The sequence below is a fragment of the Taurulus bubalis genome (assembly GCF_910589615.1).
Source record: "Taurulus bubalis genome assembly, chromosome: 3".
NCBI lineage: Eukaryota > Metazoa > Chordata > Actinopteri > Perciformes > Cottidae > Taurulus > Taurulus bubalis.
The window spans coordinates 22592395-22616624 of NC_136591.1; the positions used below are offsets into that span (position 1 = coordinate 22592395).

The window sequence follows — 24230 nt, forward strand, 5'->3', positions numbered from 1 at the left end:
AAACGTCCAGAGGGTTGGTGGATTACATAAATATCAAAGTCTTTAAACATGTAGTGAAATATAACAAGACATTGCATACTTTTGTATGCAGTCCAAAGGTGGGACCAAGTCATTGTCTTGCACGTCACAAGCAAGTTTTTTGCATTCTGGTGCTAAACTTTGATTTTGAGTCATTAATAACCAGTAATAAAGCGCTCTTCACCAAATGCAATGGGGTTTGCGACTCCATCTGTAGTTTGACCACCACAAAGTTTACCCACGCGAATTAAATTATCTTTGGTTTAAAAAAATAATAATCCAAATGGCGCTCATGGTTCTTTCCTGCAATTTTGGATTGGATGCTGTTGGATCGGTCTCAACAAAGTGGATTTGGTTAATTAAATGTTGCTGGGTATGTATAGCGTTAACATTTGTTGATTCAGGAAGCGGATTGATTTGTGGTACACTTTTTAAATAACATAATATAACATATAATCTATGGACTTTGGGGGAAGGTAGCAAGTATTTTTTTTTTTTAAGTAAAAAGGCTCTCAAGTCCAGTTACAAGTCTTTTGGATTTTATCAAGTCAACTAACTTGTGTGACTCAAGTCCACTCCTCTGGTATAGTCAACCAGCCATTTATTCAAAGTACCAATTTAAGACAAACACACCCATTGTTGGAAATACAGCCAGCTTTAATTTTTAGGAAACAAGAAGGCAGTTGTATCAATCAGTTGTAGCGTCTACAATGCGCCTTCAATGTGGATCACATGACCAAAAAGGTTTCAGAGAGTTTCAGTGTTCCTTTGTGCCAGTAAGACCGGTTCTGAAATGCCACCCAGCAGCAGACCGGGCTGATCCCTCAACCTGCAGCTCAGTCTTATCTGCACGGCTGATGTCATCAATGTGCACACTGTCTAGTCTAGTGTGGAGAAGGCCGGGCCCTGTTGAACACGAGTAAGTTCTGTTTCCTGTAAATGTGTAAATTGTTGAAAATCGATTAAAAAATGTCCATGGACAGTAGTTTTTTTCTTATTTGAGTGTTTTATTCAGTTGCTGCATTAGCCTATCCATGCATTCACTTGGAAAGGTGATCAAGTAGATGTTGAGCTTTCGAGGAAAGGACAGTAAGGTTCTGCCGTTAGAGTCCCGAGGTAAGCTCTAATGACAATAAGTTAATTGAAATGGAGCCTAACATTACCTGCCCAAAATGCAAAATTAAACAAAAAACAAAATGCTACAATATAACGTTAGAAAAAAATCTTTTCAAACATAGTAAAATCCTAGATGGAGAAAATGATCCGCAGGGTAATATGTAAATACGAATTAAACAGGACGTTCACACTCCCACAACACTGTGTGTGTGTGTGTGTGTGTGTGTGTGTGTGTGTGTGTGTGTGTGTGCTCCGCGGAGAGAGGCAGGGAGGGGATTTTGGCAGATTCAAATCCAAACTGACATCAAGTTACACCTGCTTGTATGGACCGGTAGGTTGAGCAGATAAACGGACACGTTTCATGCCATGCCATGACGCTTTTTTCCTTCCGCATCTGTCTGCCACAAAGTCAAATACACAATAACACAGTAATACGAAGAAACAACACATCATAGAATCATAGCATCATCTGGTACCTTCATAAAACTTCTACTTCCTGTTTATACCTGCATGTTGTATCCTGTCTATTTTACAGGTGATACATTTTAAAACTTCTGTACTATTTCATATTTTCTCTTATTCTATTTTATATATATTAAATTGTATTCCAATATTTTAAAGTTTGACCTTTTTTAGGTTTTATGTCTTGGATTGTCATGTTTTTCTTTTACACATTTCTTGTAGCATTGTTGGAGGGAGCCTGGAAACAAGAATCTCATTGCCAGTGACTGCTCCACTGTAATTGTTGTGCGTATGACAAATAAAGACATGAACCTTCCAACGTGTGTACTGTAAACACAAAGCTACCGCCATCAGCCGGTTAGTTTAGTTTAGCTTAGCTTAGCTTAAGACTGGAAACGGAGTGTGTATATGTAAGTGTTGCAGGGCCCAAAAGAGAGAGAGAGAGAGTTATTCCCAATATAATAGCCAGAGTATTTCATTTGACTATTCAAAACATTGTTGGTAAAATAAATACAAGCCTTATGGTGAATGTGTCCGCTTCATAACCAGTAACTACAGCGTGCACTGGGGCCCGTCGTAGCTACATTTAGCCACTGAGCCTAAAGGTAGGCAACAATGTGTTAATGAAGTCCTTTTCAGACACGTGTCACACAGCGGTCGGTTAGCATAGCTTAGCATAGATACTGCAAATGAAGGGAAACAGCTAGCCTGGCTCCTATCAGTACCGCCAAAAGCTCACTAATTAAACCATTATATCCTATTTGTTTGATCTGTGACTAATAAAATGGTGTAGAAACATACATTTGCAGTTTTACGAAAGGGGTTATGCGCTGGACTGTGTTCAACTATTCCTTACTCTTACCTCACAACTCTCAGATGTGTCAAAAGCATGTTATGATCAGGATTTGAATGTGTGTGCAGGTGGTAATAGGCCCACTCCCCTCAGCAGGGGTCTAGGGGGGGCACTAAACCGCGAGGATCCCATCCCCAAAACACCATAAGCCGATTTCACCCACCGTTTAGATAACAGAGAACTACAACACATTAAACTCAATGAAATCCAACAGTAACAGGAAAGGCTATGTTTATTGCTGTCTATTATTAAAGCTCAAAACGTTCACATAAACAATGCAGGCGAAGCACAAAAGTAAATGTGCAATTACAAACAGCGGTAATTATTAGTCCACACCTCTCTCTGAATAAAGCCTTACTGTGTTTTCGGCCTGCCAATCCTCGACACACTACCTATGATTTACACCCAGAGGGGTCGCTGCTTTATGAGGCCTATTCAGAGGCCCTGAGGTGTCACTCCTGGTCACTCCCAGGTTTTTCCTCCGACTGGTCCCTGGCTGTTTCGCACCTCCAGGAGGGACTATTATCCTGTCAGAGGGCCACTCTTCACAGCAGTGTAACGCTTCGCCCCTTGAAAATCACACCCTACTGCTTGTTTTGTTGGCCAGCGGAGCGCGGAGTTCACACACGGCTCTGACCGGGAACTGCAGATGGTCATGGAGAATTAGAAGGGGGGAAAACAAGGCCTGGAGGGATGAAAAGGCTGAGTGGTGGTGAAAACACGGACTCTGATCTTTAAAATGTGGGCAATGGAGACCCATTAAACTTTCAAGCATAAAGTTATAGATTAGTTACAACCAGGAGGAAAACATTTTGCTTCTGGCAGAGAGCACATCATATGCTTATATTGTCCTCACTTCTACATTTATATCGCGATTAATGCAGGGTCACTTCACACAAAGCTCTTTACTCAAAAGAAACTGCTTCCTTGTTTGGTTTTTCACATTAGTAATGAAATAAACTTCTTCACAGAGCACTAATCTGAGAAGATGTGTTTTGTTGCATAATACTTATGATAGTGGTCACAACTGGGATAATACTTGTTCCAATAAAAATGTAATAATGGTTATAATACGGTTGTAATACAAAGTGTCAGGTCAGCACATAGTTTAAGGCCTTATCAAACTGTTATGGAATGTGATCCTACCTACGTCATTACTGCTGCATGATCTGTGAGGTACCCTTGAATAACATTTCTGAAAACAGGTCTGGTAAATCAACAGTCTCAAGTAAAGTGACAACTGAGATAAATGTGGGTAACTCTAAGAGCTGAAGACGTGTGTAGTTATGAGTAAGTCATAATATAATTGAGGAAGGTGTGGATGTTTATTTATAAAAATGTGTTGCATATATATTACATCTGGCACTTCAACTTTAATGAGTATTTAAAGCATTATGTGTACAAACAGGTTTCTTGTGTAATTGTGGACTGATTCATAAATCTTATTTCCAAAGGTATAAGCTTGAGTAAGTGTGGTGCTGCCCCCTCCTGGGCAAGGAAAGTATAGCCCCTTAAAAATGATAACCCAAAGCATACACCACCAACCAGTGATAGCAAATCATTTTGTAACAATATTGATTTAGTTATATTTTAACAAATTTATTTTTTGCAAAAATACAGTGTGGGAATGCTTGTAAAATACACACATTGACATAAAAAGGTCTGGCTCTTTAGGTTTAAGTAGTCTAACACCATCAATGTTTGCTACACAAAAAAGTACAACAGAAAGTTATAATTAAACTATTATCAGGGTTTAAAACGTGGCTGCACTTGATTTTGTATTCAACAGATTACATTCACATTCATACATGTGAGAAAAGGAGGAAAACCGTGAAAAATGCACTTTACATCAAATCAAGAAAAACTACTGGCTCTCTGATTCCATCCACTACAATTAAATTAATCGAACAAAGAAATATTATTAAAAGCATACTGCTCAACCATACACATTGCTAATGTAGGAGTTGTGCGTCATCAGCACTTTGAAAGAATCTCCTGACAGCTTTTGTAAACTTTCACCAAGCAGTTCAGCCTTGGCTTCGAACTCTGAAAAATGAGAACAAAAATGGGTTTAATTAGAAACAGGTTACTGCAAATGACAGTGTGTATTAAAAGCCTCCATACAGGAGATAAACAAGAAACACAAAAGTAACTTGCCCAAAGCAAGTTGCTTTATGGAATATGTGTACACCTTGCACTCCACCTCACCTGAAATAATGGCACAACACTTGACACTGCATCAGGTTCTGATGGATCTTTCAACAGCACACAAAGGTGGTAGATGATTTGTTGCTGAAATAAAAACATTACACATCAATGCCCTCTTCTTATAAAAGCATAAACTGGCTAACTAAAATAATGATGTGAAAATGTGAATTTGCACACAATCGATGGAGGCATGAATGTTCTTATTCACCATGTAAATAGCTTCATTGATTACTATATCCTTGATCTTGCTCATCTCAATGAATGTGGTTGTCTCGCGGCCAGAGGCGTAGCTGGAGGACAACTGGATGCCCAAGGAGCGGATGACAATCAGGGACTCGTGGTCAACCTTCACAAAGTGGATGTGAAGCATCATGCCAACCAGGGTGATGAATATAGCGCTGGACAGAACAGCTGTGTTCTGAGAGAAAGAGCAAGAGAGAGAGAGAGAGAGAGAGATTCAACATGTAGATCTTTACATACTGAAATACAAAAATAATACTCTGATCATTTAAAATGTACTGATCCAAGCAATATTAGCAATATTTTGAAGTAAATTGGTTGTTTGGTTGCTTGTTTAACACAATTTAAAAGTAGTCCTGTATGGTGGAATAATATGATCAGACGATGATAATTATAATATGATAACAAATATGACAATAACAAAGATTGAGAAAACGTTATCACAAAGAGATGACCTGGAATATTAACACGATTTGGTTCTCGTCAGTATTTAGCGATATGGGCACTGGGATGGGTGTCATTTGAGGGACTGGGGGTGTCATTTGTCTCACCTCTGTGAAGCAGAACACGGCGTATGCCGAAAGCCAGACGCAGCAGGTGTACACCAGAATCTTACCGATGGACACTTTGGGGACGCTGACAGTGAACTCCCTGCAGAGGCTGGAGTGACTCTGGCAGTCCAGAGAAATTGATTTGCCGGTAATGTCGGTGAAGGCTTCGTCCTCCATCACGAACGCAACAAAAACAAGTGAGAGCAGAGGGACAAAAGGAAGCGCTCTCGGACAGTTAAGCTAACCTAGTTTAGTATTAAACTAGCTTTGGCTATCTGAGAACAAGCAAGGTCAGCCGTATATGAAGACATCAAGTGATGCTTTCCTGGACGGGAAATGATGCGTGCATGCAATAGGAATTAATTAAATAATAATTAAATATCTCCAGTTAAAAATAAGATGAAAAAAGAAAACGCGACTGCAGTGATACTGAATATTACTGAATATTCCCAGGAGAAGCACGTTAGCTTAGCGTTAGCTGCACTCGTTACTCACACCGGGTTGTTCGGGTTGGATGCTGCTAGAGGGGCGGGCACTGTCGCTGTGCCTGTTTTACAACAACCCTACACATTTAAATATTCAATATAATTAATGATAAAATACGTATTACGCTGGAATCGTTATTAACACGGGGGGTACTGATATCACGCGCTGTCTCCGACTCTTTATAAACGTCGATGTCCACCGGTTAAAAACAGTAGAAGGGGCAAAGCATTATGGGTAACATTTAGCGATTTGTCAATATACCCACTTCCTTTGTTTAAGTAGCCAAATAGCGAATGTCAAACCACCTTTAAAACACATTCTAGGAGTATTAGTTAGTATATATATATATATATATATATATATATATATATATATATATATATATATATCAGATATATACACAATCATCTTTTAAAAATCTGAGATTGAACCCTCGTCTTCCTTTGACACTTCAAACTCCTCCATTTCCCAGAATGCATTGTGTTTTTTCAATGACTTTTGAACCCTGGATAAAAACAAGCCGATCAGCTGATGCAAAAAGCAACAACATCGTCAGGGGTCTGCCCGACACTGAGAACCTCAGCTAGCTAACTTTCTCCACAACGTCATCTAGCGTTATATGTGGCAGTCGGTGGCGTTTGACGGTATACGTGTCCGGTTTTAGACCGTGTTGAGGCGGCAGTTTAGTATCTGTCGACATCCCGTCTGGCTCTCCCTCCGCGAGGTCAGTCAGGTTGTTGTTGTTTTCTTAAAAAAGTGTCAAGTGTGTCTCTTTGTGTCGCCAGTAATACTATAAAACTATATTTATCGCTACGTTTTAGAACGTATATAAACATAAACATAAAGTGATTACTGCGTGGACGAGTAATATAAAGCAGTAATAAGGTCCCCAGCTGAACATTTTCAAAGTACTTTTTTGACAGTATTGCACATGGTGTGAATAGCTTCTTGTTGTGTGTGTGGAGAATTTGAACAACAAGGTGTAACGTTGCATCACATCTGGTCATAGAGATTTTCCCAAACGCGCCGTAAATTTGCCTTCTGCCGTATCGCTGTTGCAAATCCAAGTCCCTCTCGGCGTCAAGACCCGAGATGAGCGGTCCAGGTCCGGCTGCAGAGAAAGGGACGAGCGCGGTCCTGGGCTGTCAGGAGAACTACGCCTGTGGGGGCTCAGACGAGGCCGCGTTTGAATGCGACGAATGCGGCAGCTTGCAGTGCGCCCGCTGCGAGCTGGAGCTCCATCGCCAGGAGCGGATGAGGAACCACGACCGGGTCCGGATCGCGCCGGGCCACGTTCCGTTCTGTGACTCGTGCAAAGGCGACAGCAGCTGCCCCGTCAACGGCGGGCGGCTCAGGGCGGTGGTGCGCTGCCAGGGTTGCAAGATCAACCTGTGCTTGGACTGCCAGAAACGCACCCACAGTGGGGTCAACAAGAGGAAGCACCCTCTGACGCCGTACCCGCCCGCCAAAGCCCCCCAGGATGACAACGCTGGGGAGTCCCAGATGGAGATCCTGAAAGCCGAGCTGGAGAAGGTGTGCAGCTTCCTTCTGGTGGACGAGAGGGAGGAGATGCAGGTAAACACTCATCCGCACGTTCAATAATTTGATATGATAGCACCTCATTAATGGGATGGTATGATGATGGGGCCGATCTCCTCTCCTGTGGGTTCTCAGGTGAAGGACGAGGACGACTTTGTGGGCAGACTAGGCTGCAGGTCAGACGAGCTCCTCAAAGTGGTCTCCATCTTTGGGAACACTGGGGAGGGCAAGTCCTACACCCTGAACCATACTTTTTTCCTCGGAAGAGAAGTGTTCCATACCTCACCCACTCAAGAGTCCTGCACCGTGGGTGTGTGGGCAGCCATGGACCCTGTGCACCGGGTGGTGGTCATCGACACGGAGGGACTGCTTGGGGCTGCTGGTACGGGGCGAACAATGTCACCACTTAATATCGTGAAATAACCAGAGGTATAGGGGGAAGCTGCTTTTCTCAATTAACGCACATTTTTACCCTGCTGTGGTCTTTCAATCGGCAGGAGCAAATCAGGGTCAGCGAACACGCCTGCTCCTCAAGGTCCTGGCCATCTGTGACTTGGTCATCTACCGGACCCATGCCGACCGTCTCCATGACGATCTCTTCAAGTTCCTTGGTGATGCGTCTGATGCCTACCTGAAACATTTCACCAGGGAGCTAAAAGCGACCACCACCCGCTGCGGTCTGGACGTCCCGTTGTCCACTCTGGGCCCCGCCGTGATCATCTTCCACGAGACCGTGCACACCAAGCTACTTGGATCCGGTACGTCAGTCACTCTCTTTTATTTGTTTGGAATTTATAGAACAAGACTGACATAAGAATCATTTTGTTCTCTCTCTCCTGCACTCTCCGTCTGTTCTCCATCTCTAGACAAACCGTCCGAATCGGCAGAGCGTCTTCTCCAGGAGCGTTTCAGGAAGCTGGGTCTGTTTCCAGAAGCCTTCAGCTCCGTCCAGTACCGTGGAACTCGCACCTACAACCCTCCCACGGACTTCAGCGGTCTGCTGCGCAGCCTGGAGCAGCAGCTGGACAACAACACCACCCGCTCGCCGCGCTCCGCAAGCGTCATCTACAAGGCTCTGCAGGTACTGATGCTTGATTTTTATAATGAATATTATACACTTGTGCCTCTGGATGTTTTGCAATATGGCGCAGAAAGAACAGGTTTGAGCGTGCACACTACGAACGTGTTGATGTTAACATTTACAGTGAACGTTATTGACTGGTCCTGTCCCTTTGTCTCCTCCCGGCTCCTTCCTTCAGGCCCTGAGCGAGCGCTTCAGCGGGGAGATTTCAGATGAGCACATGGCCAGTAACTCATTCTTTCCCGATGAGTACTTTACCTGCTCCAGCCTCTGCCTCAGCTGTGGGTACGTGTCCCGCTGCACGCTGCAACCTCTGCAGTTCATTAACAGAAATGTAGAAATTGATGGATCTATTATTGACAACATAACCCATAATTGTCCATGTGCCCTTTTAGACACCTAGTCTAGAAGGGCACATCAAATATAATGCAGTTTGCTGGAGCAGAAAGCAAGATTAGCCATGGACAGACACTAAGGAGCTCACTCACGTGCACATGCACACGTCACCGATTGCATGGTCCTCCTGATGGAGATAATAATAATAAGACGACTATTAAATGAATAAGTAATGGCACAGTATTTTTGTGTGAATTATGAATGTTAAAAGTCAACTTTATCCTTTTTTAATTCTGGCCTTTGTCTCTGACTTTCAGTTCAGGCTGTAAGAGAAGCATGAACCACCTGAAGGAAGGACTCGACCACGAAGCCAAACATCGCTGCCGCTACTCTGCACAGTATGACAACCGCATCTACACCTGCAAGGCAAGGAGAAACCTACAAGTGCCACACATGTGTATATGTTGAAGTGTACCTGCTTGACGAGGGTCTGAGTGTCTGTGCTGAACTTCTCAGGCCTGCTATGAGGGAGGGAAGGAGGTCATCGTGGTTCCCAAAACGACAGCCTCGTCTGACTCGCCTTGGTTTGGCTTGGCCATCTACGCCTGGTCCGGGTGAGTCCAGCTACCGCATGGCCGTTTGTAAGATGATTGGAAATGACTCTCGTGCAAGCACAGTGTGTGATCAACCTATGAGTTAACCTGGAACCATTTACTCGCTCACACTTATAACAACAGAAAGTGCAAAGACAGATGTGTTGCAGCTCTGCCATACAGACCAAGAGGCATTATAGTCCCTCCCCTTGCTACGGGATCTCAGCTATTTCTCTTTGTGTGTCTTTGTTCAGGTATGTAATCGAGTGCCCCAACTGTGCAGTGATCTACAGAAGCAGGCAGTACTGGTACGGAAACCAGGATCCAGTGGAAACAGTGGTCAGAACAGAGATCCAGCACATCTGGCCCGGGGTAAGTCCGCAGTGGAACAGCCCAAATGAGATTCTGCCGAAACTAATTAAACAAACTTGCAGGCCAAGTTTTCAAAGGTTTTTTTCCTCAAATAAATGTTGTCACATCCACTGTGAGCTGCATTTGCAGTATTTTCTTGCCTGTTGGTTGAATGTTGATGCCCAGGACACTCATGCAAAATGTTGCTTTGGATCGTGCACATAACTCATGTTAAATTAAGATTATCTCCCGGTATGTAGTTACAGTACAATGCGTGTGTTCAACAGAAAGTCTGTCAGCTAGTAGTTTCATATTAATCTTGACTTTGTTCCCCTCCCCTCGTCTTCTTTTCAGTCCGACGGCTTTTTGAAAGACAACAACAATGCGGCCCAGAGGTTGCTGGACGGAGTCAAATACATTTCTCAGTCGGTGTCTGAACTCAGCGTCAAGCCGGCCAAAGCAGTCACTTCCTGGCTTACCGACCAGATCGCACCAACCTACTGGACGCCCAACTCTCTTATCCTGGTGCGTAACTAGAACTGCACTGAAACTAGAGGAGATAACAAACACTGTGAGGGAAATTAACAATAAAACAAATCATATGTACATGCAACTTGGTACTCGAGTCAAACCTTTTTCCTCTCACACTTCAACCTCAGTCACTGCCAAGAGAAAAAAAAAGTTCAATAGAGTCCACGCTGTACTGTACACAGCTCACTGTTTTTCACCCAGGTTTAGCGTTTTTCCTCTATGTATTTGGCATTTGTGACAGACAGATGGTAGATTCTGTAGAATCAGCTGGCAGCTTTGCAGTAAGGCAGCATTTTAAGATGAAGTTATTATGATTTGCAAGAGGAACATTTGTTACTTGTATATACTGTAAATATCCAGTGTGACAACTGACGGTAGACCTGCATGTCATCCTGTGTGTTGCAGAAATGCCATAAATGTGGGGAAGAGTTCCAACCCAACGACACCAAGCACCACTGTCGTGCCTGTGGAGAGGGCTTCTGTGAGTCCTGCTCCTCAAAAACCCGGCCGGTCCCAGAGAGGGGCTGGGGGCTCGCGCCTGTCCGAGTTTGTGACGCATGCTTCCAGAACCGGGGAATCCCAACGGGTAACTCCCTCTTTAATGTGCAATGTGATGTTACTGAACGGGATTCTCGTCAGTGTGAGTTCCTGGTTTTCATGTGTGCGTGCGTCCCTGTTGCAGAGTTGCTGGACGCTGCCTTGGAGGAGGAGGGAGGCACCCTGATAGCCAGGAAGGTCGGGGAGGTGGTCCAGAACACTTTAGGGGCCGTAGTCGGTGCCATCGACATACCTCTCGGTGAGCATGGCAATCCATCCACGTTATCAAAACAATGCATATGAAGATAAATTCCAACTGAAACTATTTTTTTGTTCATGATTAACAAAACTCCTGCTTCCTCTGCGTCCAGGCCTAGTGAAGGACGCCGCTCGTCCGGCATACTGGGTCCCAGATCAGGACGTCCACTCCTGCAGCGAGTGCCAGAGGGACTTCTCTCCGCGCCTCTCCATCCACCACTGCCGCGCCTGTGGCCAGGGAGTGTGTGACGACTGCTCCCAGGAGCGACGCGCTGTGCCCTCCCGCGGGTGGGACCACCTGGTGAGGGTCTGCGATGGCTGCAACCAGAAACCCGGGGAGCTCTAGCAGGACCGGGAGCAGGAGTGTAGGAGGAGCGGGGCAGTTGAGGACGCCGGCCTCTGCGACAACAGGAATTGTCAACATTTTGACACGTGGCTGAAATGCGGCAGTTCCCATTTTGGTCTCTTTAGTGGTATTCCCTGGCGGATCGACTCCGTTTGTTGTTTTTCCAACACCGTCCTCAAGTCAATCCCTATTTCACTTTAATATGCCTATATTTTACACTGTGAAGAATATCAGTCAGAGTGAGACTTGAATATCAGGAACGGAGGTGAGATCAAAGAACGTGATGACGTCGCAAGAAAGGGAGTATTGTACATGCTTGCTTACAATTGAGTTCAGGTAAATGTCCATGTACCTCTTTTGATCCTTTTTAAAATATGTTTTGATGCACATGAACCCCTTTGACAATCCCTCCCCCAGTGTGACACACGAGTACCATTAGCACCTTTTGTAGTCGGGGGGCCTAAATGTGTGAACCGGTTCACAATAGAAGTACTGACTGTATTCCAGGGAAGCACTTTCACTCTTAAGAATGTTTCTCCAGGAGCCCCGGATGTAGTGTTGAGGGTCGGCTCCAGAGGAAAACGACAGAAAACCTTAAAAATGATCTTCCACAATTATTTCTGATCCTCGTGGAGTGGATCTACAGTAGCTCTCCTCTGCTTCAGCCCTGGAAGCTTTAACTTTCCTGCCTCGCTTTGGCTTCAGGAGGATTAGAACTTCAGAAGCCATTGATGTACTGTAGCACCGAGATGCATTCCTACTTATAGAACTACTTAGTAATAACTTCTTACATAATCCCTCAATACTTTGTGGTTGGTTGGAGAGATGATAATAGAACAGCCTTAATAACGCTATCCACATTGTTTAAATTTGACATGTTATACATATATGGAGGGGGATGGGGGGGGAGTTTCCTTAAAAAAAAAGTTTTTTAAATGGCCTCAGTTCGTTTTTAAAATGTTAAAACTACTTAAGAAAATCTACAAATCTGACTGCATTAGGATGAAATGCAATGGGAAGTGCTTGTTAAAGGAGCGACTGGCTCACAGTAGCAATATGGTACAGGAAAGACTCTAAGCCATCTTTGAGGCTGGCCCCTCAAACCGGAACTAAATAAGAGTCTTTTACTCTTCCAACTCAGGCTGTGTAGCCAGTTAGCTCGTAGCACCAAGTGAGCCACAAATACATACGATGGTGGTTACGCTTTTGACTGAACGCCTAGGCATTGTGAGATCTGACTGTCGTGATGGTTAACCTGTTTTTTATTTTCTCTCTTCCAAGTGACTGACTGGGAGAGTTGGTATGGTTACTATGGCAACAACTAAGATGAAATAACACTTTTACCTGACTCGGTGAGCTATCATCATTGCTCATATTTCAGAGATGTTCAATGAATATGAATGTCACAAGGAACAAATCAATACCGTTTATGATCATGTATGCTCATACAGTATGTATTAAACTGTCGAAACTCAGTCTGTGTGTGTGTGTCATTTAGGAGCAAATACAAAGCAGTAGACCGTTGTTCACTGCTTTAAAAAAATGTTCATTGAACAGCAATTAGAAAGTGTTGATTTACAGTATTATCGCATTCCAAATTCAGATCAGACATCCTAAATCACATTGAAAGTCAATCATATCGTAAGTAAGAGCACTTTTTTGTATGTAAAGATTAGGGAAATCTGACTCTTCTAGTAATTGCGTGCACTCATGTATGTGGCACTTCTATGTCCTTTTGGCACAAACCAGCAGGTTAAAAAAAAACATTCCCCTGAGACTTCAATGTTACTCTTCTGAGGTCAAAGTTCAGTGCAGCCCTGTGGAAATTAATGACACACTGGCCAAACCCTTTCAATTATAAAAAACCTATATAAAATATATCTCCATCCATAAATTTGGCACAAAACAAAAAAAATTGTGTTTTAAGAAATGATAAGAGAGATGAAGAATTCTCAGTCTTTTCCTAAATGCCGGCCCGGCTGCTATCCTCCTTCCTGGTAGTCGGTGTTGTACGGGAAGTAATAAAGGTCGTGCTTGACGGCCATGAGCAGGCCGGGGAGCCCCCTGCAGCCGCCCAACTTGGAGGAGAAGACCACGCTGGGGATCATGTCGTTTGCGGCCGGATGAGGGGATGGGATAGTCCTCAGTAGTTTCCCATCTTTTAGACTCCATAACCTCGTGTAGCAATCCTGACCGACTGGGGAGAAAAGACAAAGAAGGAGGAATTGAAAAATTAGCGTTTTTTTTCTTCTTTCAATCAGAGTTGGAAAGCCCGAGAGAGAGAGAGAGAGAGAGAGAGAGAGAGAGAGAGAGAGAGAGAGAGAGAGAGAGAGAGAGAGAGAGAGAGAGAGAGAGAGAGAGAGAGAGAGACATTAGACATCTTGGGCAAGCTTTGGCTCCCTCAAACCATCTCTGAAATATCTGGCCGTAGTGTATTTCTACATGCAACCGGCTCAATCTCAAAGCTTGTGTCGATTTACACCAAGAATGTCACGAGCACAGTAAGCCTGATATCCCTTTGATTAAGTCAGATTAAGTCAGCTAAACAGTGAGCATTGTGAAAACTAAATCGCTTTTTCAGCGTGTTGACGAAGCACTTTGTGTCCTCTCTTACCTGCCAACAGAAGCCCCTCTGGCTCATTGACTTGGATGGGAAGGTAGGCATGCTCATTGTGGTGCCCTTTGTACTCCTGTACTGGCTTTGTTACTCTCACATCCCACAGCTTAATCTGCACACAAATGAAGAAAAACAGAGTTATGGCAATAATAAAATCCATGTGGGCTCATATTTCAACTTGGGTCATTAGCCCCAACCCTGGCATGTGACTCACAAAAATGAATAAATACGTTTTCAAGCAAATAAACCTGACCTGGCCCAGCATGTCAGCAGCAAGCAGGTAGTTCTCATCCTGGAGGACGCGCACGGAGGTGATGGCCGACTCTTGATGGAAGCGACTTACCTTCCAGCTTTGATCCCTGCGGCCACGCTGCCGCAGGTCAATGCTGAAGATCTCTCCTGATCGGCAGCCATTAAACAGCACGGGGACCTGGGGAAACAAGGAGGTATTTCTATTTTCTTGGCCGCTCTTTTCTTTCTTACATTGTGCTCTGTCACACTCGAAGAGAAATCCACACTACAAGCGTGTTAAGAATGAAGTCTCAAATGTGCTCAACGGCTGTGTAATGCAACAGACGACTCACCCGAAGGGCAAACTGCTGAGCCAAGACGTCGCTGCTGGTGCTGTACGTCTGTGTTCGGCCCGTCTCTGCATCTTTCACTATCACCCTACGGGACAGGCCTGCCAACACATGTGAAGACACATAATATCTTAGATAACAAATTTATGATTTTAATTATCATAAAACTAATAATCTAATACGTTACTCTGTATTCCAAAGCAAGCAAGCTGTAGTTTATTTTCTGCCCAAACAAATGGAGAATAATATAAGAGACTGTTAAACAACCCCAAATTTGAGCCTTTTATGGTCATTGGATTATGAATATCATATTTGATCATGAGTCGATGATTAAGATGGATGTACAAACCAGTGCTGAAGGTCTTGTCAAACTGGGGGTTGAGGCACCAAGCACAAGACCAGGCTGAGGAGATCTTAAAGCTACACAGCATCCCAGGCTGGTCTGAGGAGAGAGAGGAGAAACGTTATAATGCCAACATGAAATATGTCTTTTTTCAGACATGAGACTTAATGAACTAAAAAGGTTTGTAATTAATTATTATTTTTAAAAAAGAAGCTATATGTCAAAATCAGTATCAAAACTCAGTATAACCTGGGTTGGAGTTGCTGAAGAGGGAAGCAGGAAGTAAACTGACGCAGCCGGGAGTGTCTGCTGCTCCAACCAGACACAGCCTGACGATCCGCTTCGTCAAGGGATATACACGCAGCACTTGACTCTTAAGTTTATACTGTCTTTAAAACATGCAAGTTGACTAAGCTCACTACTGAAGCTGAAGGATACAGGACGTGGGAGTCAGGATAGTTGACCGAGGCCCAGCAGATGGAATTCACCTGAAACACATTGAGCAAAAACCTTTAGCTAATCTAAATATAATAATAATAAAAAACGTTCCTTAAAATGTTGGGTGGAACATGGGTACAGTGAAGTACATAAACACACATTCAGAGTCACTGCTCCAGACCCCGTTAAAACACTCCTCCCACCTTGCGGTTTGTGAAGTAGAGGTTGTCGCACATTTCCACAGACAAAGATCCCCGGCTGCTGCTGCTGAAGTTCATGATGCCGTACTTGCAGCCTCCGTGTGAGACATCATTGACCGTGAACACTCGCTCACATGCAGAGTCCCCCTTAGAAAGATGAGTGGGGAAAGATGGAGAAATTAAAAGATCGTTGTAATGATTTTTTCCAGTAGAAAATGTGTTTAAACAGTGCATCTACTACGACTGCAATGTTGTATTCGCCCAAGCGTGTTTTGAGTGTCTCTGTTCTCACCACTATAAGTCTGAAGTTGTCAGTGTTGGGGTTGCTGTTGTCCGTGCTCTGGATCTCCAGCTTGTGGCGTCTCATCCCACTGACCTTCACCTCGTGGACCAGCCTGGAGGCACACAGTAACCACGTAAACACCAATTATGAACCATCTGCAGGCCGTCCACTCAACCAGAATCATTAACACACCTCCTCTCCGGCCTCTGACAAGTCAATTGACATAACTGAAATTGTCAGGAAACAGAATATATTTGACTGCAGTTTCGCATTGCATGTTTTTCGAACTATTTTCAAACCCACGTCAAAATTGATTTGCATCATTGCGAGTGGCCCTGGCAACGCTCCAAAGAAAACTCACTCTGCACATGCAGAACTGATTATCATTAGAGTTACTGTGTTTTCCCGGGGTTGTTTTCTGGAACGTATTACAGCTGTGGGTATTGCAATATGGATAGAACTCAAGGAGAACAGCCCCATGTCCATGAATGCATGTGCAACACAGTACATTAGATTACATTACATTCAATTTAGCTGACACTTGTATCTTACATTTTTGCTCTATACACCGTAGACACAGCAACGGGGAGCAATTACAGTACCTGCAATAGGAGTTCTCAGGTAACATGCCAAGGTGTCTTTTCTGCAGCAGCAGTGAAGTGTTCAGTCCTGTTCGTGGTGCTTTCTGTGAAGAAGATAGCACACGTTCCATCATTAAACCCAAGCATGTGGTGAGCAAAAGTACAACTGATGCTTCAAGCACAAGAGGCTTTTGAAATCATCCCCCACACAACAAACTCACTTTTCTTGGCTTTTCATCCTCTGCAAGCATCTTCTTTCTCTCTTTCTCTCTTTCTTTCTCCTGCAACTGCTCTCTGGTGAGTGGGTTACAGTTGTTGTGTCCGGGCAACAGGCGGAAGTAACGGTTTTTCTCTGGGTCAAAGTAGAAACCAGGCAGCTCTGGCAACATAGAAGGCAATTCAATTAAGCATCAACATTTGTGTTCCCTTTCTTGCTATTAAAGTTACACACCAGATTATTGGTTTCAGATGACATACAAATTGACTGTATGACAAGGATTTTGTGTTGCAGAGTTTTCGGATAAAGACTTACTGACAGATTACTGTACACAGTGCTTGTTATGTGCCAATGCCCGTTGACTTGAACACCAGACAACTTATGGAGAGGGTTCGTGGTTGTGTGGTACTGACCTGGCGCGGCACTGCTGGTGTGAGAGGAGGATAAGGAAGACGAGGGGGACGACGACGAAGACGAGGAGGACGAAGAAGAAGAAGAAGAAGAGGCGGACTGATTTTCAAATCTCCTCTGAGGGGCTCTTAATGGTGGCCATGCGTTATTATGTTCAGAGCTGTGAACACAACACCACTCTTACTGACGAAACAAACAAACTTGCCCGTGCTAGCCAGCGTTGACAAAGAGGGACACGTCCCATTTCTTTCTTTTTTTAAACTACACTACACTTTAATGTTTCCTTCAACATACCCTTGGTCGTCCTGTGTTGACCATTGTCGGTTGCCTCTGTACCATCCACGGCGTTGACCAGCGCCTCGTCGCCTGTGCGGTCGCTGTCCTTCTCGCCAGTTCCACTTCTTCATACCTTCCTTCTTGGGTCACCGAGTAAAGGTGCTCGCGCCACGTCTTTCGTTAACTTCTAACGTTTTTGGCACGAGTGTGTGGCAGCATGTTTACTTGTTCGCTAAGTTAGCAAGTTGTAGTCGTTAGCGTGTTTGAGCTAACAGTTAATGCTTACTACACATCTTCCTCGACACTTTTATTGCACTGTCAGTCTTTAAACATGAGTAAACGTAAAGACAGTTTTAATGTATTAATAAACACGCTTTCCGTTGAATATAAACAGGCTTTATTTTCGTATCAAACTGGTTCTACAGTTGTTTTTTTTAGCACCTCATGAGCTAAGAGCTGACTTCCTGCCATGTTGTCCCGCCTCCAAACCTCATTCATTGGCTGATCGCTAACAATAGTGCCTGACGTCGCAGGCGTTCATTGGTTGTTTTCTTTCAGGCACACACAGCAGTAAAATAATGTAGGAATTTGTTTTATTTAATATGATTTGGCGGACGATTGACTTTGAAAACACTCTAGAGTACCAACACAAAATGTGTGCTCTACAAACGCTCTCCTTTTCCGTCACCTAATTCTAATGAATACAACAATGCTTTGGCCACACAGCCGTCCAAAACCCCCTAAACAAAAGCAAAACTACAGATAACCTCACACAGAGCTCAGGATGTTTGATAGTCTTATTATCAAACTGTGACGTTTCCACCTTAAATAAAGACAAATGCATTTTATTCCATGAAATTATTAGTAGACTACTCTCTGAGGACTGGGACACTAATGTTGACAGATTACTCCGAGGCCACGCCCAACGTCTTGATGCTGGTGTTGTATTGGTAGGGAGCACAGTGCCCACGACCGCATTGGCTGTTGTGTGTGTGTGTGTTTTTTTTTTTTTCTCACAAGGGTCCCAAACTACACCGAGATTTGGAATATTACGTTACAGTCGTGCAGGAAAATGGCGACTGTCATTCATAATCCTCTAAAATCGTAAGTAAATGTCTATCTTTTAGAATAAAACCATTCCTTTGTTTGATTACGTGTGGCGATCGGTCCGTACGGGGTTAAGCGCATGTTTGAACGAGAAGCACATAATGAACACTTTCGCCGTGTACTTAGGCGGTCTCCGTGTGTGTTATCTTGCAGGTACCGTTGCCTACTTGCTCTGTTGTGTAATACTATTATAAAGGCATGCACTCGTGCACAATATGCAGCGAAAACGTCTCCAAGCCGCGTGTAAATGTCTGCGCTCTTCGCAGAAAGTTGCCATTGTCCACATTTCTGCTTTTTTATAAACATGGTTGACACAAGTTTGCGAGCACGGCTTCTTTGTCAGGGCTAGACGGCTGCATTTGCATAGATAATTTCATGCAATTAATGTCACAAAGCGCACATTGAGAGGGCGACTCTCGCTCACAGCGCGGCTCCGGGTCTCGCTGCGAATGTTTAAATGCGTGCAAACAATTGATGGCGGGTTATATGATATTTTACAGTATTGGTATCCTTTCATGCTTGTAGGATAGAGAAAAAGCTGCAATGTAATGCAGATTTAGGGGGCGTGTAATTTTCTTGAGTTAGATTTTTTTAACTGACACACATTCTTGAACATTTTCTGTTTTGTAGAGACTTAAGATAATGATATTGTTAATTCTAAAACTAATTAACAATTTACATACCCCCCCCCTCCACCCCCCCCCCCCCCCCCCCCCACACACAAGTCTGCCCTGTATTAAGTGCCCCAATAACTTCCAGCTGTATTTCAGACAATATTAATGAATGCATGTCTGTCTTCCTCATGGCTGACAGCAGATGTTTACCATCATTTACCAGTCATGTGGAATGTCCAAAGAGTGGGACAATTATCACATAATCGGTTTTGCAAGAAGCAATATCAACTTCCTGATTGGCTCTCACCCAAGGCCATTTTTTAACAAGGTGCCCACCTAGGAAGTGCAAAGTTTTCTTGTCAACTGTCAAATGCACAACATATTTCTGAAGTCGAGAGGGAAGCTGCGATGCTCTTATTCTATGGAGCTCTTTGTTGACAACCAAAGGGGATTCCACTTGACACCTGGCAAAATATCTCTAAATTGCTGTATTCTACTAAAACAGATTAGGTTGTAGAGGATGTAGGTATATGGGTGTGCTCTCTCTCTCTCTCTCTCTCTCTCTCTCTCTCTCTCTCTCTCTCTCTCTCTCTCTCTCTCTCTCTCTGTGTGTGTGTGTGTGTGTGTGTGTGTGTGTGTGTGTGTGTGTGTGTGTGTGTGTGTGTGTGTGTGCTCGCGCACACGCTTGTCTGCAGTTGTGCATGCAGAGCAGCAGATTAGGAGCGTCCCAGTATTCTCCTGGGTCCATCTGTTGAGAGAGGGAGAGGTACATGTAAAGACAGGCAGACTGATGGAGGAAGGGAACCCCATCTGCCCTTGATATGACAGGATTCTCTCAGACAGCCCCCCCCCCCCTCACCCCATCCAATATCTGCAAAAAATGAAAAACAACATGTTTACGTGTAGGTTGGAGGCTGGACTCAATCTACCATAAACACCCATACATGCATATGCTTGCACCATAACACAACAGAAAACTGTCGCGTAGGAGTAGTAAGAGCAAATATTAGGTAACGTGTGAGTTATTACCACGGGAAACACTGTTGCGATGTAGTTTTCAGACCGGACAGTTGCTTGAGTCCACTGTCTTTCTGAAACACTCGGGCCACCTTGTCATCTGACCGAAGGATGTGGCTGGTAAATCATATGCAGTCAGTAAGGACGTGATAATAATCTTGCCCGCTCTGAAAGATGAATTACACCCACCAGCTGCTTGCAGTAAATACGTCTCTCTCTCTCCCTTTCTCTCTCTCTCTCTCTCTCTCTCTCTCTCTCTCTCTCTCTCTTTCTCTCTCTCGACTCAGTCATGTTCAGCCCTGCATTTTTGCTTGATTTATTTAAACTCTCTTTTTTATTTTGTATTAATACAAAGACCTCTTTGTGATTGAAACCTGGGTGGCTCTGTGGGATGGGATTTAATGAAGAGCTGACATGAGAAGGATTCAAATGAGCGACATGATTCATATGCAGAGATGTGTTTATGTGCATGTCATATGTCCTTTTTTTATCATAATGTTTGGATTTGTAATGAACAAGAGCGCTCAAGTGGAAGGTGGGTTGGCTCTGTTTGCATAGGGATTGAAAAAGGACGTGGGCTGAGATTTAGGGAAATGTAAACGAGATGGAGGGGGTGGAGTTGTGTTTTTATTATGTGTTTTTTTTTTTTGCATGCGTGGGCGGTTGTGTAGCTGGCCACCCCTCCCCCAATTTGCGTGAGAGGGAGCGTGAGTGAGTGATGGAGGTTTTTTGGGGGGGGTTAAGGGGTTTGGTTTGTCTGTCTGCCTGCCTGCTGCATTTACTGCATACATTTATACTACACCCTCAGCACAAGGGTGAACTCTGGCCTTTGTCTGCCGGGGAATGGGAATGTCCGGGAATGGTTTCCAGGCTGGGGGAATTAAATGTCCAGGAACATGTTTTACAGAAAGCTCCATGCAGGGATCAATCCTGATTTTCTTTTCTTCCTTTTCTGCACATGGAACTGGCACACGGTCCTCTTTATGTTGTTTTTGTATACATGTGTGAGATTTTCCAAGAGGATGGTGCAGAGATGAGACATGATCGTACGTCATTGGCCACATAGAAAATAGCATCTGAAATAAATCTTTGCACCACCTTCCGCTGCACTCTGCACCTTTCCCTTTCATCCCCTTTGTGTGTCTGTTTACACACGGGCAAACGTGTGTGTGTGTGTGTGTGTGTGTGTGTGTGTGTGTGTGAGTGAGTGCGCCCGTGCGTACACACATCCGCGAGTTTGAGAGAAAATGAGTGTGACAGGGTTTGAAAGGGAACACGTGTGCCCCGGGACATATTGGGGGCCCCTCCTCTTCCCTCCCATTCTCCCTCCTTGGCTCCTCCTCTTCGTCTCCCTCCTCCACGCTTCACCCCGCCGCTCAACCTACCAAGTGCCATAACGACGCCTATCAGTGCCCACATGCTGTTGCCCTGCATTTCCTTTGGGGCCTCCCACAAGTGGACTTCCTCTACCCGCACTATCTTTTGCCTAATTTTGTTGTGAACCCCCCCCCCCATCATTCCTCGACACCACGAGTTGTGTTCAGAATGTTCCTGTGAGACACTGTACGCAAAGTCTGAGCAGATCTGCACATTTTATATTAGAAAGATGTGTCTGGTTTGTTGGAGGGGCTTTTATTGGGAAAGAGTGAGGAGCTCATAATACAGTTCCCCATTACTGCACCTCTGACTCATTGTGCTGAATGAGGTCATGCAAACAACATTTAAACAGATCATGCTGAGAAAGGTTGTGGCTGGAAGGTCACACAGACTATGATCAGCTCATCAGTTGGCTTTTCAGTTTTGTATATTTCAAAATGCCTGTATGTCAAAGGCACAGTATATATTTGTGCAACTTGAGTGATGGTGTAGTTACCAAAGGAAGGCAAGTTTATTTAAACCACTAAATGATTATTGCATACGTAGCATCTAAAAACCAGAGTTTGTGAAGTATTTAAGGGAGACATTAACAGTAAAGTAGATGAACTCAATCATAAAAGATGCAATATCATTCAGGTGATCTGTTTCAACCCAAGATGTCTGAACATATTGACTACCTCAGCTCTACTGCACACACACCTGCAAGAATGCCAGCATGCACACACACACACACACACACACACACACACACACACACACACACACACACACACACACACACACACACAGCTGGCTGGTGGTTGGTGCGGTGAAATCTAACGTTAAACTGTTTTGCAGATCACCAGAAGCTCTGTGAAGCATTTCACTTTTATGTTCCTCTTGATTTGGCAAGATGTGATAATACACGTTCTGCCTCGAGGCAAAATGTGTTTGTGTTTTGATTTTTTAATCATTTCTAAAATGTAAAGACATAGTGAAAATGTGCATTATGATCAATGTGACATATCAAAATAGCTTTTCTTTAGTGACATCATACATGAAAACCCTCACAGTTGAGAAGCTTTGAATTCGTGCAGTTTAATTAGTGAATTGACAAATCAACAAATGGATGTGTCACATTTTCCTAATTTGTCGAAACAGGAAGGAAACAGTGTAGATGAGAAGGAAATGAGTGTGAACGTGGAAAGGAGTATGACAGCGGTGTATTATACTGATGAGTTTCAGTTTTTTTCTATGAAGCAAGGAGGATGAGAAGGTGCTGTGAGCAATACATAACTGCCAGATATATACGTTGGCAGATCAGAGTAAGATAAAAGGAGAGGAATGACAGCAGTGATCCAAACAGGAAGTCTGGTCAATAGAGCGAAGGATTAAGTCTACGTTTGAACATCTATATAGTGCACAACACTGAGCTTTACCCCTATGAGCTTTTACATAGACATGTTGAAAAAAGACTGGCGGTCGCACACAAAGCTTCTCTGTGCTGGTATGGGAGCAATTGAGACAATCACAGTGAACACACACACACACACACACACACACACACACACACACACACACACACACACACACACACACACAGAGCAACTGCAGATTCCATCAGTGTCCAGGAAGTTGTTGACCAAGAGGAATGTGTTCCCCGACATGCAAAACTCCACTTACATAAGCTCCATCACCGGGATCAGCCATACAGTGTACTAATGGGTACAAACAGGAGCGCAGTAGAATCTCTGGTGATTGAATCTGGTCCAGGGGTTGGGGGAGGATGTATCGGGACACGCAACCAGTAGACAGATGGTCTTGGAGGCAAAGAGACACACATGTGTTTTTTCTTTTTACTCTCACTTAACTAAACACATGAACACAGCTCTCAGACCAAAAGCACAGCAGTCCGACATGTAGGCACGAACGCTTGCTTATGTAAGAGTTTATGAAGCCGCCCAGGGACGTTACACAGACGCTTTGTTGCTGGAAATGTACAAGCGATATGGGATGACACCGGGAGGAAGAGAGGGAAGAAAAGTGGGGAAGACAGATGCCTGTAGGTACACACACACACAGACGCAGACGCAGTTCAGGCAACAAATAGTGAAAGCAGAGATAACACTCCACCTCTGGGAATGTGAGTTATGTGACAGGAAGTCTCTTCTGCAGATTTTGTGGATTTGACTGGATCGCTACGACTGCCGGTCCGTCACATTGTAAAAACATCGGTAAAAAAACACACAAAAAACACCAGCCGCCTTCCTCGTTTCTGTCGGTCACCTGACAACACATGTGTGTTGAAGACCAGAATTTAGACATACAACCGGGGCAGAGATGGTGCACACAGAGAGCATCTAGTTCTACTTTTTGCATGTTTGTTGTGCTGCTGTAAAAACAACAATCTGAGGTATCTGTGGGGAGTTATGTGCTGGACTATTTGTTAGCCAGTAGTAGTGACTGACCGGGATCTCCTCTGGTTGTAGATAATATACCATGGCCAAGGTCACCGTACTGTATTACTAAGGTCAGATTTGTATATGTTAGAGTTATAATTGTTGCTTCAACACAATAATTCAGACTAAAGATGATTGCACTTCTGGTGTGTTGATAAAAAATGGTCCGCCCTCTGGATAGCATTATTTTGTTGCTTTCTTCATATCTTAATTTTCCCGTTTCA

The 24230-nt window shown here is 44.0% G+C and overlaps 4 protein-coding genes across 5 annotated transcripts in view; 2 read left to right on the top strand and 2 right to left on the bottom strand.

The window, feature by feature from the left end:
- Positions 1-4044: 4044 nt before the first annotated feature.
- Positions 4045-5625, bottom strand: pigh (phosphatidylinositol glycan anchor biosynthesis, class H; the record flags this gene model as incomplete). Its single annotated transcript, XM_079214859.1, has 4 exons — positions 4045-4495; positions 4658-4741; positions 4866-5075; positions 5449-5625. The coding sequence occupies 4 exons, from the start codon at positions 5623-5625 to the stop codon at positions 4424-4426; spliced, it is 543 nt and encodes a 180-aa protein (XP_079070985.1). The 3' UTR covers positions 4045-4423.
- A 947-nt stretch (positions 5626-6572) lies between these two features.
- On the top strand, positions 6573-13382 carry zfyve1 (zinc finger, FYVE domain containing 1). 2 transcript variants are annotated; one of them, XM_079214963.1, is made up of 12 exons: positions 6573-7509; positions 7609-7855; positions 7971-8231; positions 8340-8554; positions 8733-8839; positions 9208-9316; positions 9407-9504; positions 9738-9855; positions 10189-10359; positions 10771-10951; positions 11048-11161; positions 11274-13382. In XM_079214963.1, the coding sequence occupies exons 1-12, from the start codon at positions 7027-7029 to the stop codon at positions 11504-11506; spliced, it is 2337 nt and encodes a 778-aa protein (XP_079071089.1). In that variant the 5' UTR covers positions 6573-7026; the 3' UTR covers positions 11507-13382. The 2 variants fall into 2 exon arrangements, with proteins under 2 accessions (XP_079071089.1, XP_079071088.1); XM_079214962.1 differs by having other exon boundaries at positions 7974-8231.
- Positions 13383-13479: 97 nt separating this feature from the next.
- Positions 13480-17671, bottom strand: wdr21 (WD repeat domain 21). Its single transcript, XM_079214964.1, has 13 exons — positions 17472-17671; positions 17180-17337; positions 16771-16928; positions 16571-16653; positions 15978-16080; positions 15689-15832; positions 15486-15535; positions 15297-15376; positions 15054-15146; positions 14708-14805; positions 14377-14553; positions 14121-14235; positions 13480-13703 (listed from the first exon to the last, which is right to left on the bottom strand). Exons 1-13 carry the CDS (start codon positions 17582-17584, stop codon positions 13489-13491), a joined length of 1587 nt encoding a protein of 528 aa, XP_079071090.1. The 5' UTR covers positions 17585-17671; the 3' UTR covers positions 13480-13488.
- An 839-nt stretch (positions 17672-18510) lies between these two features.
- The window catches only part of dpf3 (double PHD fingers 3), a 19563-nt gene continuing 13843 nt past the window's right edge, over positions 18511-24230 (top strand). Inside the window, exon 1 of the mRNA XM_079215333.1 lies at positions 18511-18557. Coding sequence (XP_079071459.1) covers positions 18526-18557 — 32 coding nt within the window. The 5' untranslated portion in view covers positions 18511-18525. The remainder of the gene's footprint in view (positions 18558-24230) is intronic.

Bases quoted from the DNA above. Each gene is read 5' to 3' on its own strand.
- zfyve1 (XM_079214963.1), top strand. From the start codon at position 7,027: ATGAGCGGTCCAGGTCCGGCTGCAGAGAAAGGGACGAGCGCGGTCCTG. The intron at 7,856-7,970 runs GTACGGGGCGAA...TTCAATCGGCAG, and splicing joins GGGACTGCTTGGGGCTGCTG to GAGCAAATCAGGGTCAGCGA. The intron at 9,505-9,737 runs GTGAGTCCAGCT...GTCTTTGTTCAG, and splicing joins GCCATCTACGCCTGGTCCGG to GTATGTAATCGAGTGCCCCA.
- wdr21 (XM_079214964.1), bottom strand. From the start codon at position 17,584: ATGAAGAAGTGGAACTGGCGAGAAGGACAGCGACCGCACAGGCGACGA. The intron at 16,929-17,179 runs GTCAGTACCACA...CTATGTTGCCAG, and splicing joins CACCAGCAGTGCCGCGCCAG to AGCTGCCTGGTTTCTACTTT. The intron at 16,081-16,570 runs GTACTGTAATTG...GTGTGCCTCCAG, and splicing joins CCTGAGAACTCCTATTGCAG to GCTGGTCCACGAGGTGAAGG.